General features: G+C 38.7%; 1 protein-coding gene across 10 annotated transcripts in view; it reads right to left on the reverse strand.

Annotated features, from left to right (window-relative positions):
• Nucleotides 1-3,091: 3,091 nt before the first annotated feature.
• The window catches only part of ACTN2 (actinin alpha 2), a 67,586-nt gene continuing 51,132 nt past the window's right edge, over nt 3,092-19,545 (reverse strand). For 5 of the 10 annotated variants that reach the window (XM_068184999.1, XM_068185000.1, XM_068185006.1 and 2 more), the window contains 9 exons: nt 17,799-17,907; nt 16,786-16,926; nt 16,454-16,636; nt 15,182-15,316; nt 14,536-14,715; nt 14,023-14,169; nt 7,963-8,040; nt 5,739-5,897; nt 3,092-4,402 (listed from right to left, as the gene is read on the reverse strand). In XM_068184999.1, the coding sequence (XP_068041100.1) occupies nt 4,244-4,402; nt 5,739-5,897; nt 7,963-8,040; nt 14,023-14,169; nt 14,536-14,715; nt 15,182-15,316; nt 16,454-16,636; nt 16,786-16,926; nt 17,799-17,907 (1,291 nt within the window). In that variant the 3' untranslated portion in view covers nt 3,092-4,243. Of the gene's footprint in view, nt 4,403-5,738; nt 5,898-6,789; nt 6,856-7,962; nt 8,041-14,022; nt 14,170-14,535; nt 14,716-15,181; nt 15,317-16,453; nt 16,637-16,785; nt 16,927-17,798; nt 17,908-19,545 lie in introns of all 10 variants that reach the window. The other 5 variants (XM_068185001.1, XM_068185002.1, XM_068185003.1 and 2 more) reach the window with 3 other exon arrangements.

A 19,545-nucleotide genomic window follows, 5' to 3' on the forward strand; every position in this document is an offset into this window, starting at 1 on the left:
TCCCGTGCCAGACCAAGCGATAACTGGGAATAGCAGAGCTCACAGGGGGAAGGTTGCGCCCCTGCTGTCGCACTGCGATACAGCATTACAAATGCTAATGAAATTTCCCAAAACCTAGCAAATTAGCAGAGGAATTTCTTTCAAAGATTAGAATATGAAATCCTAGTCAAGCTCATATATGGAAAAGACTTGGCATATTGTTTAATATAGCTGCCTTAATTAATGAGGGGAACAAGTGGCAGTCCTAGTACTGGCTCAAGGTTTGTTGTCTGCACATAAATGTTCTTTTGTTGGGAATAATAAAGGACTTTCAGTGAAAGTAGGTGGCTGGGTCCCTAATTCCACAGTTATACAATCACTTAAGGGTAATATAAATACAGGCTGCTGCTCCAGGGGATAATCTACGGTTCTAAGCACTCTAGATATGTATTCCCAGACAGCATGGTAACCAGACCAGGGAACTGTTCTATTTATAAATTAATGGGATCATGGAAAAAGTGGAGATAGACTTGTCCTTTGTAGTGGCAGCCCACACCTCGGGTTAAAATTAGAAAAGAATTACACATTTTAAAAAGAGACTAATGTGAAATAAAATCCAGCTTAGAACAGTCAGTTTTCCTATATAAAATATTTGATTGAAAACAAGTAGAATCTCACAAGAACATGCTAGCAACTGTCTATAGTCCGGGCTTAATGCTGCTGAAGTGGCTCCCAAATAAAATACCCTCTGAACATGAGCAGAAGGTAGACTGGTGCACAAGCAAGTAAGTGCACAGGTTGTAAACCATGAAACTTGGGGAAGAGTGGCACAGGTAAGGAATGGGTATTATTTTCTCATTAATATTACTGGAACTATTTGTAGAAACCCACCAAAAGTACTGATACTGTTGCAGTGATGAAAGCATGCTCCATAGCACTAGTTCATTTTCTAAGGATGATCAAAAATTACTTCCTTACAGAATTAGTCTCAATCACAAGCTATTTCAGTCAAGAAAGGAAACTGCTTACCATCCAAATCCAGCTGCTAACAGGAACTATATTCCTCCTTCAGTAAGAGCACTTGTGTCTGGGATAACCTTTACAAACACCATGAACAACCTGAATAAAAGAACATGATCTCCAAGAATTCAGAAACTGAACAACAGGGTGTTCTGATGAAAATACAAGCCTCTAGGAGTGGCTCTGACCCAAGCCTTTTGTGGTCAGTGGATAAAGAAAACAGTGATGGAAACTGTGTACAAAGAAGGGAGGCATGAAGGTAGCATAGAGCTGACAGCAGACTACTACTTGTATCAACAGCTTTTAAAATTTAATGTCTGAAAATTATTACTATGAAATCAAAATTATCTTGGCACAAAGTTTTTCAGAGAACTGTTGTATTCATGTAAAGTCACAGAAAACATCTGCATTACAGTCATTTAAGCAACTTAAAACCTTACCAACTTTTGTGAATTGTAATTTATTCTACAACCTTCATTTACATGTTCATCAAAATAATGCTGTACCTCCAGCTACTGAACCTTGATTTGGCCCCTATGATTGACACATTCATTATCCTCGACTCAGCAGTTGTACTTTTTTTATAGTGAAACTAGTTTGCTGCCAGAATTACAGAGAGAGAAAATGTTGCTGTGTTGATTCCCGGTGTGAAAAGTGATCCTGCAGAAATACACAAATGCTACCTAATAAAAACAGAGCCTTAGAGGAAAAGAAAATCTCTCTGTAAAACCCACAGCCCCTGAATGTGATCACAGAACATTTTAAAGGAGCTTGAGGATTACTCTCTTTAGGGTAAAATAACACAGTTTACTTATGTTGCTCCTGGGAGAAAACATTTTATGACATATCTTCATTTTACACAAAAGACATGTTAAAGTCATAATTATGGTATAACATTTTTAGGCAAGTGTGAATGGATAATTAATCCCTGCAGTTCTCAGCTGCGGCCTCTGTTCATTCTGCTTTAGAAATTAGAAACCTGATATAAGATTGGAAAAATTACTTCGCAAAAGTATTTTCTCTTGCTGCTGATAACATTATCTCTCACATGCTTTGATCAACAGAACATAGCTAAAAGAGGAGCTTAGCAGTCCCTTCCATACTATCAGAAACAGGAGTAATATCACAATATAAAAATTAGTGCATAGAGAACATCAACAACACCTGACAGAGGTGTCAGATATAAACTGTCTTTGTGCCAATTTCTTTTGCATAATCCTGCTTGTAGCACTGGCGTTGTGCTTTCGTGCCACATTCAGAAGTGCAATGTTTTATTCTTCCAGTTGCATTAAATTGTGACAATGAGAGATATACAGATTTATTTTTTAATAGGATTCAGCTTGACCAGCAGTCATGTAGCTGGAAATGGTTTTGCTTTAAGGCAGAGCTTTCTGACTTAGCTGGTACAGGCACTGTGATCACAGGAGATGGCACTGCACCGTGTCATTATCAGCAGTGGCAGTAGCAGCTTCTGGCTGTGTGTAAGGCTCCACGTGCACTGTAGAAGATGAGATCCTAGCCCTAGCAAGTCCTCTGCTGGCCTTTGTACACAAGGGAGAAGGAAGAGATATTCGTTCATTGTCTGTCTCCTCTGGGATTGTTTTAAAATGCTCCCACTTCCACCCACCTTAACTTGCAGGGTGCCTACTTTAGGATAAAAATCACACACAGATTTTTAATGCTTGTCATCCATAAATTTCCAAACAATGGCCAGCAAAAGCACCATTGCATACTTAACATCTGCTTTTTTGCACATGAGGAAGAAGTGACATACAGAAAAGTTAAGGCCTATGTCCTCAAAAGCAGTAGTGCCTAAGTCCCACTGAAATCAATCTAATCTTGGAGTCTAACAAGCTGTGGACATCTGTACTCAGGTGACCTAAATGGAAACTCTCCAACCCATTCTGAGCTCCATCTCTCTTCATGAAGCCAGACCTGTCCCTCCAGCCTGTTGTTCATGCAGACACAATGTATTGAAATGTGTGACAGACTTTGAACTTGTAGCATCTGAAAACTCCTATGACGTTCAGAAATGTTTCCAGTTCTTAGAGGGAAGCCGCTAGGTTAATTGCCAATGACAGAGTCTCATAAGGTTTTGAAAAGCAGACTTTATTTAATAGGCACATCATTGCTTTAGTAGCACTGGGCTGCACAGCTCGCTTCACCATTTGTAAATGGTTTTGTGTAATTACATTGCATTTCCTCAGTGTCAGTAGGATTCAAGTAAAAAAGTTACTGCTTTCATTCTCTGTCATTTCTCAAGATGGAAAAAAACAGTAAACGTCTAGCGCACAGGAGCAGGGTACAGACAGAACTGCCTGCAACGCAGCGGAAGTCAAGACAAACTGAATTTTGAGCACTGAACAGTTAAAGCTGCAAGACAACCATACTACATTTGCTCAGATGGGAGTTTGCTTTATGCAGAAGAGAGATGAATGTTGCCCACTAATACATACAATTATGCATTCTTATACTGAGAAACAAAGACTGTCCAACATAGACAAGAATGAGGGTTTCATAGCAAAACAGTTCACATGAAATTAGCTTCCTTATTATTTCTGATTATAAAAGTTGTATTCCCTCAGCTGTAAAAGTTAAAGGCCTAAAGGAAAAGAACTGCTTACAGAATTCTAAAACTGCACTTTAATCAGCTTTTCCCCCTTATATTATAACTCTTTGAGACAAAAACATAGCATTCTGGATTATTTTTGTAATTAAGTAGTTTATGTGGTTGTTATATTTCTTCCCTGAAAATCTGCATTTTAGTATTTTATTAAATTCCCCTAATAGAAGCATACAAAATCAGAAATCATGAGAGGAAAGTAATATTGCTCTATGAAAGAAAAAAGCATGACTTCTAACATAGTTTTATGAACATTGTAAAAGAAGTGCATATGGCATTGAAACATTTTGAAAATGGAGAAATATTTTGCAAGTTTCAATGTTTTTAGGTTTTACATTCTGTTTTCTGAATGTATATTTCCAAAGTTTATATCTTACAATTTTTTAATAGATTTTCTAGCATTGCATAGGACAGACAACCTAAAACCAACAAGGCAGGTATCTAGCGTGCTGCACACTTTAATATACACCGGTTACTTCAGTTACTAGCACTTTACACTGATGGTACCTACTGTATTTGTAAAATTTGTTTTTAAATCAGCTTGTCAAAGCTTTTGAGAAGCAATCTGGGCAATAAGGTGGGTATTTTTAGTGTCTACCATGAATACAGCCAATTACTGAATCAGAGGTCACTCTCTCCATACAGTGCTGATGAAAAGGAGGTGTAATCCAGTGCCCCAGGAACAGAGCCCGGGCCGGTGTACGGAGGCATTCTCTTGATGCAGTACTGAGCTTGCTCAGGAGGCAGCTCTCGACGCAACTCATCTGCCAGGATATAAGGCTGGGAGGGGAAAAAGGATTGACAAATTTAGTATGGGTTCTTCAAAAACACAAAATATATTTATTCTGTAACTGTGACTAATAAATTTGGGCATCTTGCCTATTTTTCTGAGACCAAATATTTTCCTCTGTAAATTCCATCACAGATTATGAGTTGAAGGGGGCAATTCCACCAACAAACTGATCAGGTTAAAATGCAGTATCAGGATATGTCACTATGTATGTTAGCTACCAAGCACTGTGCAGCCATGGGCAGACTGCTACAGATACTGCTTATTCCTGGATAGTCAGTATCTCTGCAGTGCATTACTGCCCCTTCTGCAGTGACAGGTCAGATGCAGGTAGTTCCTGTTAGTTTCAAGGTTCTAATATATGGGTAAAGAAATAGGCATTATTGTTCTTAATGGTATGCATTTATGACATGAGGGATACCCTCTGTTAGCAGACTTGACATTGCTTAAAATAGCAATCTAATTAAAGCCACTTTTTCCTGAGACCATCTTCCACATGAATTGCTACTGAGAACACGTCTGGAATTTAAAATGTGGTCCACATTAACTGAGATCACAAAATCAATACAAGCAGCTGGAATGAGAAAATCAATAGAGTGAGCTTGGGCAAATAGACCTGTCCTGCTGTGATCTCTCCTTTCTCCACAGCACAGGACTGGTTTGGTGGCAGCACTGTTTATGGCCCTGACTCCTCCAGAAGCTCTTGTGTTGCCATTATACTCCCTTGCATCTTCAAACACCACTCAGTCACAAGTGCATCTGGCAGTGGAGACGAACGTATGCCAAATTCAGGAGTTTTCTCTACAAACCCAGTAATTACAGGAGGCCTCCTCCTGCTGCTCCTTCTAGGATATGGATACACTACATTGCATCATCCGGTTGAGTGAGCTGTCCAGTCACAACATGGCTCACAACCAGGTGTAGTCTTGTGCACCTGATCTATGCTATGTTCCAGAGGGCCAAACTCTGCATTGAAACATCCAGACAACAGCATGAAAGACAGAATGAGTTCCCCACTAGTCAAGGCTGTGGTGTGGAAATAATCTGATGTACAATATATCCATTATACAGACCAACGACCTAAGTCTTGTCTAAGATGCCTAATTTTATGTTGGCTCTCTGTGATAGGAGGACACACAGACCAAGCCTTGTATTCTGCACCCATTTCAGGTAAGAGTCTTGGTTCCAAACAAGAAGAAAACACACATGCTTTCTCTGAAGTCTGACAAACTGCAAACAAAGCTTCACTATTACTAAAAGGCTTGTAACAAGAAGGGCTAAACAGGAGAGCAATTGAATCCTTGCAGCAGCAGCATGGTGACTGACCTTATCTGAAGCCAGGATTCTGAAGGAAGCTATCACTTGCTCAGCCGTGTCTGTGTCTGCCGTTTCTCTCGTCATGAAGTCAATGAAGGACTGGAAAGTGACTGTTCCTTGCCCATTGGGGTCAACCAGGGACATGATTCGGGCAAACTCAGCTTCACCCTTTCACAGAATCCAAAACAAAGAAAATGGTCACCATAATACCGATCTCCAGCATCCCAAGCCTCTCATGAACCAGTCGGAATCACTGGTTATAGAGCCTATAAAGCATCTTCCTGACTCATGAACATCAACAATCAGAGCTGATGAAATCTGCATCTTAAATGCCCACCCCAATTCTGTAAAAAAGGACTGTGCTTTTGGAAAGTGTATCCTTTGTCCTAAATACATAATATGTACCTTTCAATTAACTGTCACCATCTTCTCTCCCTCCCAAAATACCTGTTTAGCTTGTTCTAACTTAACACTTAATTTTCCATCTCATCCTATACCCATTGTAATGTAGGTACCATGCAGGGAAGTAAAACAATAGCCCAACAAGCAGGGTAGTCACAGACCCACAGAACTAAGAAGGGAAACAATTCAGAAAATTTCCTGCCAAATACAGGACAGCTTAACTAAGGATAATCTCTTTCTTTTCCATGAAAAAGGTGCATTTTGGAGGAAATTTTTAGAATAAATAATTGAAGCAAGGAAAATGTAACCCCCAAGGCAAGTTTATGAAAATTAAACAATATCAAACTCATTCTTCATCATGCAGGTAGAAAAGGAGAAATTTACAAAAACATCAGTTTAATAACTGCTAATTTCGACTTTTAAAGTTGCATAAATTCAAAGAGCAATGCAGTGCACCATAGAATATGGTTTTCAAGTGTTTTGTTTTACTTTTAACTTCCCTTTTAACCATTTGAAAATAAAGAAAAGGCAAAGAAAGTACTATCTCTAGTGTAAATGACATTAGTATCCTCTCTATTTAGATAAGCTTTAGTATTGCTGTGGTTAACGTTTTAGCTGTGAGCAGAATGAGTTGACATTTTTTTCTTAAAGCTCGTACCAAATCATAACCCATTGAAATTAAGCAAGCTCTGAAATCATCATGGTCCATCAATCCATTCTTCCTCTATTGAGCAAAACAACGTAAGGAATATAGAAGGGAGGGTTTGAAGAATCCAAGGTAATTTCCAGAGAGGTGATGAGTTTGGACCATTGGCATATTGGATCCAGTGCATGAACAGTATTCATTGAGGTTGCCCAATCAGGTCACCAGAATCATCATCAGTTTTAAAAAAGGAAGAAGTAACTAACATATTACACACAGGAAAGAGACATTTTCACCACAAAAAAGCAACATCAGGAAGGGTCAGGGGAGAGATAAGGGAGAACAGGAGATGAATGGGACAAGAATACAGAGAACACAACCAGAGAGGACAAAGAGAAGAACAAGGAGAAAAGTTTGTTACTAAATTAGTCAAACTCGGTAGATGTTCAAGCTGCCTCCCTGACATGAAATGTCTTTGAAATGTTCTGCGTGGAATCCCTAGCAGCCAAAAGTACAGTGAAAAACAGTGAAATACTTCATTCCAAGGCCAAAGTAAATACATTATGAGAGGAGTCTGCTGATATATGGGAAATAAGTACAGGGATTTTCCTTCTGACTGCAGGCTGTCAAGACCCTGACTACAGCAGAGATGTGCATACTGGCTTAAAGGATGAGACCTGCAAGAATTAGGAGATCAGTTGAAGACCTTGTATGAAATGAGGTTGCTCATTTTCCAGGCAATAACATATCTGCAACATTCTGGACTCAAAGCTGAGTAAACACTAAATGGCATGAAAGTACGAAGGTAAATAAATCTTTCCTCTGTGCTGTGATAGATTGCAGTGGCTTGGAGAGAATTGTGTCATCCTGTATTAGGAGAAAGCATAAGAGAACTTGTATTGAGTCTGAGAAAAGGAAAACTGACAAAAGTCTGAGTGCAAGAGCTCTCCTAGGTATCTAGTAGTGTCCAAAAAAAAAAATCTCAAATTAACTAAAACAAACTAACTGAAAAATCTTTTAAAAATGCAAAAATACAGGTCAAAGTGATGCTAACAGTCCATATAAACCAGTTGTCTTCCCAGAGGCAGGATCTTTTCAAAGTGTGATGACCAATAAATTGGAGTTTAAACATGCAATATTTTTGGCTATTGTTACATTTGAAAACAGAATTATTTCAGTTTCCTCTACCTGCAAGTCATTTCCAACCTGTCCTAGACTGATGAGGCAGGCTTTAAATTCATCAGACTGTAGATGGTCAGATTCATCCTAGCATCCCATCAAAGGTCATGCATTTGGAAAGGGGAAAGGAAAGAAAAGTCACAGATCAGGTTAGTTGGTTAGTAAAGAACATTCTATTTGCAAATTAATAATCCCATTCTTCCAGATTTTCATGGAAATGCAATGTCAACATATGCAATGAATTACTTAAGAAGTGTGAAGTTTTTGCAGTTTCATGCTTTAGACTTTTTCTTAGTAGAAGAGGGTCCTCACTTCAACTGAGTTAAAACTCTGCTTCCATCTTTTTTTTTAAAACACCTTTGCTGACAAGGCAGATTTCATTCTATGAATTGCCATTTGTTTCCTTCCTTTTCTGTTGTCATGCAGTGTATGTGAGATGCAATACAAATATCACTGAACCTGGGCAAAACATGTTTTCCCCACTCAATTACTGTTACTTCATTCTTGATCTGGTAATACTACTTAATATAATATGCTTGTCTCAAAGGAGATTAAGAACAAAAAAAATTTATAATTGACAACTTATTTTCAGTTATCTGGCTTCTTTAACAATATATACAGTCAGGTTTTGCTTTGAAAACTGACTTTAAAAAAGCACCTGGAACATTGTTTTGAACCAGTACCTTTGTATTTTGCAGGTGAAGAAATTCACACTAACTTCTTAAAAACAGACTGGCTAATCTTTTTCTTCCTGTTCATACAAAATACATCCTTCCAGAGGGGTACTTTAGAGTGAGTTAACAGAAATACAATTAAGGAGATATTCCAAGATGAAAAATTATTACCCTTACTGATTTTACAGATAGTTTGGAGAAGATCCAAGGTTTTCTGTCTGCTACATATTTGCCTGCTAGATTAATAATTTATTTCTGAAATTTTCTATATAGCTATGCATAGGTAGAATTATACAAGTTTAACAAATGCACTGGGCTTATTTAATATACTAATAGGATGAAGTGGTGCTTTAGTAAGTTAATAACACCATGCATTTTTAAAATATCATGCTGTTATTGATTCCATCTTCATCAACATCCACCAGCCCCATAAAAGAAAGATGAAAAATAACAGTGGGAAGTCAATGAAGAGAACAAAAGCAACATTACAAATCTGGAGCAGCATTTAGTTAAAAGCCATAATCAGAGTAAAGTTTTTATTCTTTAATATTTCCATTTTATATGATGATTCCTGCTATAAAGCATTCAAAATGGCTTAATTTATCATTCTCAAAATGTTAATCTAGGCTGGTTTGAAACTTTCAAAAGCTGTCCTGGAGACAGACTATGGCAGGTCCCACCAGGGGTAAAGTTACTCATTTTACCTAATTTCTAAAGCTGAAGATACTTCTATGTGACTGCAAACAAAATGATACAAAATGGGAGCTAAGAGCCAAATCCTGCCCCTCCATCTCCTCTAGCAGGTGTTGGTGGAGGATCACCAGCTACCACCCCACTCCCTGGGGGGTGGGTGGGCAGTGTGTGCAGGAGCTCCCCAACCAAGGCACACACAGCAGCAGGAGCTGAGGCAGTGAAGGGCAGATGGGAGTGAAGGGCTGGCACATGCTCCAAGATACCATTTTCTTTAGGAGAGAAGTGCAATGGTTGTGCTGCAGCTCAGAACAGTCATATGGTTAAGTGGGACTCCCTAGTGAGGGTCCAAGTAGTAGTGCCAAGTGCTATAGCAGGTTTTCACATTCTTGTCGTGAAATGTTCAAATCTTTATCATATGTTGGCAAAAAAAGCATTTTTTAAGTATATCAGAGTTTCATGGAATTCAGTGGCATTTTGCAATTAAGGCATAGATCAAGGGTGAAGGCTTTCTCAATTGGAAATGGTTCTTGGTATTTATTTTTATTGTTTGCAGACCAACATTAGGAAATTAATATTTTAACACATATAAATAACTTTGCCTTGTTCATCTTTTCCTGCCAATACAAAGAATAACACTAAAATCTCCTTTATGTTTCATTATTAGTCGCCAGAAATCTTTTCCCTTCTCCTTGTGATTTATATGTGACCTTATAAAACAAGTGAACTTCTGAGTCAAACTAATCCATTCTTAAATATGTCCTTAATTTTCCTGAATGCTAATCTACCTGCATAAGCCTGAACATATGATTCCTTTAATAGAGGGCTGTTGTTTTTCTGTTAGCAAAATATAGGGTGGCATGATGCTATTTTTCTGCCTGCAGAGCTCCTACTTGAAATCTGTAGTTTGCAGAAAAATCAATAGTAGAATATATTAGCAGCCATTAAGATAGTACAGGCAGAGCAGCTGCAGATATTTCATCACATACTTTGCAATCTTATTTAGAATTTACTAAATATACTGAATCTGAAAAAGGAATCCCTGCATAAAGAGATGTCAAAACCAGTGACTGACAACCTATCTGTGCGGTATCCTGATTTGGCTGCATACCATTATCCAGCTATGCACCATTTTGAACACTTCTAAACCGCTTCTGTGATTCAGACATTATGTCCCACTTTCTCTTTTTTTCTTTATGCAGTCACATTAAGGAAGGAAATATAGCAGCTTTGCTAAAGATTTATATTTTTAACTACAACTAGACCGTGCCTTCAGGCACAATCTCTAGCAAGGAGTAGGACAGCAGTGGTAAAAGGGTAAGCATCAGCACCCTCAGGAATAACCCCTGGGGCACCAGCATGTGTACATGCCTGCTGGGAACACAAGAGCCAAGAGGGCTCTTACCCCCATGAGCCACAGGAGAGAGCATGTTTGCCACTTGCCTTTTCAAGGGTGACTTGTAAAGCTTTCTGTGCCAGCACATCTCTGCTGGGGATGCACTGAAACAAACACGACTCTTCCTGCCCTTGTAATTCTCACATGCACTGTGAGAATTTTTTTTAATATATTCTTCCCAGGGAGGAAGATAGGGGGTTCCTTTCTCAGATTCACAAGCAAAGGAAGTTGTTTCTAGAAGTATCCTAAAAAGAGTTGTTAGATTTATGTATACCAAAATACATACTTTAAAACGGGGAAGGGAGCTACTCTGCATATTAGTACTTTGCTGACATCCTCAACACGCACTGTCAGACATTAAGAAATAGCTTAAATGTGAGAAATGCCACACAAGTCACAGCTATACCATGCATAAATTATTCTGTTGTACTTAGATATTTAAAGCCTCCTTGTCAGTGACAGTATTAATTTTTGGGATCCTTTCCGGCTATTCATCATGGTGAACAGCAATCCAATCCTTCAAGCATATTTTTAAACTATATCAGGCATTCAGAAATGCTGCTAAGTGCCACGAAATTTTTACATATATTGTTAATTCCATCTGACATGAAGAAGACAGTATTTTTTATGTTAGTGCTTATGTTCAGATAATCCAGTTTTATCTTCATTTCTGTTTATGGAAATCAAAACCATAAAATAATCCATTACTGCCTTCTCTATCTAAAGATGAACAAATACAAAGTTTTCATTATTTTCTGTACACTGAAGTAACTCTGGAGCACCCTGAGTTGCCTTCATTCACCAGCACTAAATATTCAAATGTGCAAGGACACAGGAAATATAGAAAAATTAAAAACAAGCCTGTCTTTCTCCAACATGTTTGTTCAAAGTCTCCTTCCAGCCTGTGTAGATTGAGTTGCATCTGTCTATTAAGTAATAGTGTAATTTAATCCCTATAAACTTCTCTTTTATCAGTGTTTCTACTATCTGTTCCCTGCATAAAGCCTGGCTTGATGGTTGAGTCATTTTAGATCTTACCTTCTTCGTTTCTTTAACTTGCATTATGCTACAGAGAAAATAACTCTGTCAGTGCAAAAGTCCACCTAGACCTGTTTCCCATGTTTGATTAGGAGGGATGGGGTGTACTGAAGAGGGCATTTGTAAAATGGTCCTTTCCTTATGTGATCCCTCCAAACCTCTCTTTTTAAGCCATTGGATTGTATCTGTCATGGGGAAATGCAGGGTCTACAGCTAAACTTGCAGACCAGGCCCAGGCTGTTGAGGCCACAGGAACAGATGAGGATGTATGATAGATGAAACACCTGTCTCCTTCTGCTTCTGACCTGGCCATTCAGGCTTCCTGCAACAGGAGCCAGGACAGAAGGGACACAGCCTAAAGCCATGACCCATTATAGCCTGAGGAAAGAGATAGTCAGGGGCTGGTAAGAATCTAAGAGCTGGGAAGCAATTTTGTGTTACACATTACTGTTGTAGCCCATCTCCGGTGTGCTAGCAGCTGTGTGACACAACCACCTTCTTCCAGGTCATAAAACCTTTCCTAAGGCTCTGTGTTATACTTTGGTATTTCAGTGTCTTACTGCATTTGCAAAGCATGAAAATCCTAAGAGTAAGGCTGGTTGGTGTAGGATTTAGCTTCTCCCGTCAGGCAGCCTGAGGCACCAAGAGCTGACTGTGATATCTCCTCAGCCATTGAGCCAGCCTCGCTGCAAGCGGGACTGAGAACTCACCTATGAACTACAAAGGTACAGGGATGCTAGAAATGGCCATCCAGTGTAAAATAGACTTGGATTCAGTCACTTTGCTTCCTTATCTTTAGGGAACTGTCAAATCTTTGTGCAAAGACCTTGGTTTCCCTTAGAGAAGTCTCTCAATTTATCCATGTAATTTATCCAGGCCTGGGACTTTGCTTTTAATCGCTCTAATTGCTCAAACATCTGCTCCAGTGCATTGGGAAAGCCATTTGGTATGCTACTTCCTTCCACCCCAGGAAATCTATCTCTGCTTTTGTGATGTTATCTTCTGCTTCCTTAGAAAATACAAAAAGGAATTATGCTGTACTAGAACCACATTAAGATTTTTCCATAAAATCTGTTCCTAGTTCTGTGTAGCTAAATCTCCCTATGCTTGTATGTTTCTTCAGCAAGCAGAGGTTTGATAATTCTGGTTTTTTTCCTAAACAGTTAGAGGTATTCTAAAGAAGATTTAGTAAACTGTGACTATCAGCATCCATTACATATCAAATGCAAGTGCATGTATGGGCAACAATTTGAGTAGAGCTGGACAAAGGGAATGTAAGTGAAAAGAAAGTGGCATTTTGCTGTACCCTGAAATGATTTGAAGGACTGACTTGACAGACTGGTGCTGCATTATAATAATTTTTTTCAGTATTTGAACTGTGAACTTGGTTTTAAAGGTGGGTTTATGTGAGCACAGAGCCATCAGAGCTAACTCACATTCAGACTGTTCTCCAACTGCAAATGTCAAATCCCTATCTGCATATATTTTGCTATTGTGTATATTAATAGTTATCTTTATAACACTCTGTCCATGAATACTGCATAACTCACAGAAGTGAGTTAAGTTTCTTCACAGTACTGTTTTCCTTCCTACTTTTTTTTCATCCATATTTAGATAACTAAAAAAAGTAACAGCCTCTTATTTCCCACATACAGCAGAAAAATAAAGGATATTCCTGGACAGCTGTAAGTGTCCCAACTATATTCCCTACAAATACATTTCTAGGGAGACAAGTTGTGATTCAAAGGGGGGAAAAAGCCTCTGCGATATAGATTACAGCTAAATTTAATTAGATGGATACAACAGCAAGTACTTAGAACATGCTGTACAGTCTTAAAATAAAAGAGTCATGTTATTTTCCAAAACACACAGATTTATGCAGTTCTGCTTATTATTTGAACAAATACTAAATCATATTAGCAGAGCTATAATTCTGCATTACATTTAAAAAGCAGAAATTAATCTTTAATTTATGTGCACAATGCTACTAGGCTGTGGGGAGCCCTGGGCAACATGATCAAGTGGATGGCATCCCTGCCCAAATTGGGGAGAGTGGAACTAGATGATCTTTGAAGTCTCTTCCAACTCAAGCCACTCCATGAGTTTAAAAGGCTATAAATTCTTTCTTAACTGATCTTTTTCTCTCTCTTAAAAAGATCCCATTGCTAGCCCATTTTCAGGTTTTTTAAAAGGCTTATATTTGGAATGCCAAGAAACTCACTTTTGGGAAGAATAAATACTGCTAGTTGAGAAAAAGCAGGAGTACTGTACCCTGTCAAAGTGATTGAACGATGCTCTGAAGTCATTCATTTGTTCCTGGGTGATACCCTTGGCGTCTCTGGTGAGGATCTGAGTCTCGACCTCATTGATAGTTCGAGCAATGGTGGTAAGCAGGAGCTCCCATCCAACACGGATGTGCTACGAGAGAGAAAATACTGAGTTATTACAGAAGCAAATATATTCTTTTAAGAGTATAAAAAGTACAATAAGAAATAAATCAGCTTTAAATATTTATGTGATAATTTTTACATACTACTAACTCTGCATTATGATGAAGGATCACTAAAAATAAAAATGGCCTTCAGAAAAATATGGACTGTTTTCTAAATGGGTACTTCCTCACTAAAAAGTGAAAATAAATGAAAATAAAGCAAGTCTTATGAGATTGTCAGAAAGCCTGCCAAATTCCATCTTCTGTGGGAGCCCCTTTAAATCAAGGAAGGTAGTTACATGGCACAAGAGGACAGAATAAACTAATAAATACAAAAGGGAGTAAATGGCTACCTCCATCGTATAGTTGGTGTGCTTGTTGTCAAACACCAGGGCTTCTTGTATAAGCTGATGATCTCCTTCCAGTTTGTCAATATTGTGTTTGTAATTAATGATATTGTGCTCATATTGCTTCAGCTGATTCATCTGGTCCTCCAAAGGCCCTGTCATTTCAATAGAACTGCGGGCAATTTCCTGTCAAAAGAAAAAAAGACACCCCCAATCCCACAAAATTTAAGCTTCAGATGTGCTAATTTGACCAATGTTCACATAAATATGTTGTATTTTTATACTAAGAAGCAATAGTAATAACACCTTCATACAGTGGAAGTGAGAAATTTCAAAATAAATGTGTCACATTTAAATCTGGAATTCGTATTGAGACCCCAGTGAACCTGGAATCTTTTCTGCAAAAAGTAGAAGCTGAACAGTAATTGTTTAGTGATTGATTTTTCAAAGCTGAATCTCCTCATCACCATCAAGGTACCACCTGTACAAAGTTCCACAGTTTTAAGAATAATCATAACAGGTGCTAAATAGTTTAGGATCAAACAGCTGGTGAAGTGTCATTGACTTTGCTGTTGCCCTGTATATAAAGTAGAGATAAAAAAATTAAAAATCACTTTGTTCATCAGCTTCTGCCTCAGGGTCTAGCACTCACCTCCATCTTGGTCTGGATCCATGGCCCAATGACATTGGCCTGAGCAGCAAACTGGCGGCGCAGGCGCTCGTTGGCATGCTGGCGGGCTAATTCCTCCTGCAAGGATTGATCCCTCTGAGGCACCAGCTGCTTCACCTGTTACAGTGGGAAGGCACTAAAGGTGAGTAGGCACAATTGAATAGTTTAACAACAAATGGAACAAATACATCTACAGCTACTAATTTTCATTATTGGTCTGAAGGTCGATATCAGAAGAATAAGCCAGAATGATCACTATTTTATTTACAAATTCTGTGCTAACATAAGAAATTTGTAACATGGTCTTAGGCAGCCTGACCAGAGAGACTGACATGCAGAGAAAAGAAATTCTCACCTCTGGCTGGGTTCAAGTTCAAGACAATTATTTTGCTTTAACTGCTCTTCGAGCAGTTACTTTGTTTTTCTTTTGAAAAATGAAGGTGATTTTTCAATCTAAGTAATTGTTCCAAGAAGAGTCAGTGGAAAACATTTTATTTGAGCACTTCCATTAGAATAGGATAACATGAGACATTTTCTGTCTTGTCATGCACATCTGGAGGTCGCTAATTCATTGCAAAAGTTTTTGTTTGGCTTACCCTTCTGAATTGCCCAGGGAGATCTAACCTTAGTCCTTACTGCTTGATTTTTATTACCCATTCAGGCTGTGTCCTTGTCCATGTACGTTACTGTAATTCTACATTTTACACAATCATTTACCTGCAGCATTTTTTCTGTCTTGGTTCATAATGAAATTAAATTGGTGTGATTGCTCTAGGTGCCTCCCTTTAATCCCTTCCCAGTACTTTTCAGTTGCAAATGCCAATTTTAATCTAATTGGACAGAAACATTAATGGTTCCAAAGATGCTGATTTTATACAACATACTTTGAAAAGCAGTATGTGAGTAGAAGAAACAAAAAAATTACTCTTTATATTAAGAGAAAGAATACAGTCATTTCCTGTTCTTTTACCAGCATCCCTAGACAGGCACCAGCCTCAACACAAGCTTCTCTTGTCTTGGCAGAAAGCCGAAAAGGACATAAGTAATACTGCATGACAGGAGCAAGGGATATTGTGAAGCAAGCCGGGCAAACATAAGGGATAGCATAAGGTACTGCAGAAATTCATTCTGGCATCTGATGATCTAGAATAATTTAGAGATTTATTGTAAAGTCTCTGAATATTCTCAGAAATTCTCAACTGGAATAATATGTTACAATGTCCTTTCTGTATTTAGCAATTTAGCATACATTACCTTTTCCCACTTGCTACGAATCTCTTCGACTGTAACAGTGCTATAAGGATTGGTTGCACTTATTCTCATGCTGTAACTCTGGATGACTTTTTCAACTTCATTCTGGATTGACAGTATGGCCTGTCGTTCACCATCTGCCTCTGGCAAAGTAGCTTTAAATTGATCGTGTGCAGAGATTAAACTCTAAAATCAGAAACAGAGAGGGAAAGCATGAAAACTCTTTAACATTTCTTCCAGCATCTGGAAGATCTGCTGTAAATAAGCACAGCTCCTCTCTCAACCTCTCAAACATGCTGGCTACTGGGTGTAGATACAGGAAATAATACAATTACCTGAATCTCTTCTATGCTATGAACAATAAACATGTCCTGTAGGTCTTCCATAGCACCTTCCATCCAGTTGTTGAAAGGAGCAGCTCTTTTGGCAAATTCCAGGTGAAGCTGATCAATTGTTTCAAGCAGTTTCTCCGTCCTCTGTACAGGTTGGGAAAAGTGCATTCTTTTGTTATTAGGGCAAGATTTAGCTCCACACACATTCCTACCCATAAATAAAGTCAAATACATACCTACCCATACCTACCCATAAACAAAGTCAAATACATTTCAACTTCTGAAATGTATTTGATTGCACTGACTGATTTCACCACCTGCTTTAAGGAATCCCACTCAAGGCAATAGGACTAATTGCAGTAAAAGTACTCTCATATCCAACACATTAAAAGGGGTGGGTGTATGCCTGTGAAGTATAATATTGATAAGTATGTTTTAATATATATCTATATTAAGTATTTTTAATTGGGATCTATCTGCAAATTAATTAAAATCTGCTATTTTTGATTTAGTGACTTCTTTTAAGTACAAAAGGGAAGAATTACACGTTTCCCACCTTGGCATTTATGTGTGCGACTTCCTCTTTTCCAAAATAACAAGGTTTTGCAAAGTATCTCAGTGCTTTGAAATACTCACTACCAAACATTTACCTGCTGCTGGACAGAAAGGTATGCAAGATTGCAAACTCAGACTGGTATGAAAATGTAACCAACAAATAGCTTTTTTTAGCCTTGCTGGACATCAGATTCCCACAGAGGGTTGCTACAAACCACATGCCATTTGTTGCTGCATTAGAGCTGTCCGTGGTAGCTCAGTACTGTCAAGTCTACTCTGAATAATTCAGTCCATTTGCAAGAGTAACCACACCAAAATTAAATTAAGATCTGTGGAAAGGGTTTTTTGCTATTTGGACTCCAAAGTGGATGCTCAAAGGCACCGTTTCCAGATCTGAAATAAATGGTTCATTTCCCTCTCCCTTCCTCAGCCGAGCTGCTGATCCTTATTATATGGTTTACCTCCAGTGCCTCTCTCCTTTTCTGAGTGAGTGTTCCCAGACTGTCCCATTGGTCACATATCTTTTGACATCTATCATTGACACTTGCAGCATCGTGGTAGTCCAGTTCACTAAGAAAGAACAAAGGCAAAACTCTGTGTGACTTTCTGAAAGACAGGAGTAGCGTCCACAATTCCACTGGCCCTCAACAACTCTTCCCCTCTTCTTTGCAATATTTCTCCTAAGGTAAGCAAGTGTTGCAGTATAGACATTGTGTTTATGCATTCAGCATTTCAAGAAGCACAGCACAGGAACAGGATCAATCCCCTCTGTTCTGAGAAAAATCAAGTGGCATCCAGGTATTAATCACAATTAAGGTCACTGTCCAAGCATCTTTGTCATAGCTATTCCTGTGACACAAGCAATTTGATCCCCTGATGGCCAGAATGCTTCAGTCTTGGTCTTTGACAAGTTTGCAGAGATTGGTACCTTTTTAAATTAATTGGCCTGAAATATCCACTTTGTTTTAAATAAACCAATGATCCTTTCCTTATATGCTTTGAAATTATTTAACTGAGAAACACAAATCAAGTTGCATTCAAAGCATAGTCTCTCACATGCCTGGCAATTCTAATAGGGACTTCCAAGATCTGGGGAGCAGAGAACAATTTTCATCTTCTTCTCCACAATCTCTTCACAGATCTACATCCCAGAACTGGCTGGTTCAGAGAACAGGGGTCTCCAGATCCACATATGCCACCAGGATGAATGAGTGCATTCACAAAGGATAGCAGTTACCATTGCTTTTTCACCTGCTTAACAGGTTAGTGTCATCCTGAAGAAAGCAACTTACTATTCTGCCTGAGACTGGAATAAATTTTTGAGGTTATGTCCTGAGATTCTGGACTGACTCTGCTTCAAACTGAACTTTTGATCTCAGTAGCAAATGATAATCATCCATAATACATGTGTTTGACACTTTGGAAACTCCCTTTTATTGGTGCATCACCATCCATTGAATTTAGCTCTTGGCTTCACCTTGAGAACACTCTGCCCAGTACTAAACGCTGCAGAGACTGTAAATACGTGACACATGGCAATAATGAATCTAAGGTTTACTTTGAGGCTTGAACAAGACAGCAAATGCAGATAGAATTTGTTCCCTTTTTGTTTCAGCATTCTTCTCTAGGCAGTTGGCAAGAGGAATGAACAGATCACACTGCCAGTAATACAGAGAATCACAGAGGACAAAATGAGAACAGAGGCAGCTTTCCTCTGTGAAGCCAGAGGGCAGAAGCCAGCAGCTCTGTAGGCCAGGGGCAGTGTTCATGTTTCCTCTTCTAAGCCCAGTCAGAGCAAACTGGTTTGGGATAAACCTGAGAAGTATAAGAAGCATTCTGTTTAAAAGAAGCTTCAGATGTGCTGCAATCAATTAACTGTTGCAAGTGGGAAATGGTAAAACAGGTAAAAAAATACTGTAACAGAATTACAGAATCACAGAATGGGTCAAGTTGGAAGGGACCACAGGGGGTCATCTGTTCCAACCTCCCTGTTCAAGCAGGGTCATCCTAGTGCACATAGCACAGGATTGAAACCAGGCAGTTCTTAAATATCTCCAGTGAGGGAGACTCCACAACCTCTCAGGGCAATCTCTTCCAATGCTTGGTCACTCTCACAGTGAAGAAGTTCTTCCTCATATTCAGGTGGAATTTATTGTGCATCAGTTTCTGCCTGTTGCCTCTTGTCCTATTGCTCAGCCCCACTGAGAA

This window comes from Anomalospiza imberbis, chromosome 3 (genome assembly GCF_031753505.1).
Source record: "Anomalospiza imberbis isolate Cuckoo-Finch-1a 21T00152 chromosome 3, ASM3175350v1, whole genome shotgun sequence".
In the NCBI taxonomy this organism is placed as follows: Eukaryota; Metazoa; Chordata; class Aves; order Passeriformes; family Viduidae; genus Anomalospiza; species Anomalospiza imberbis.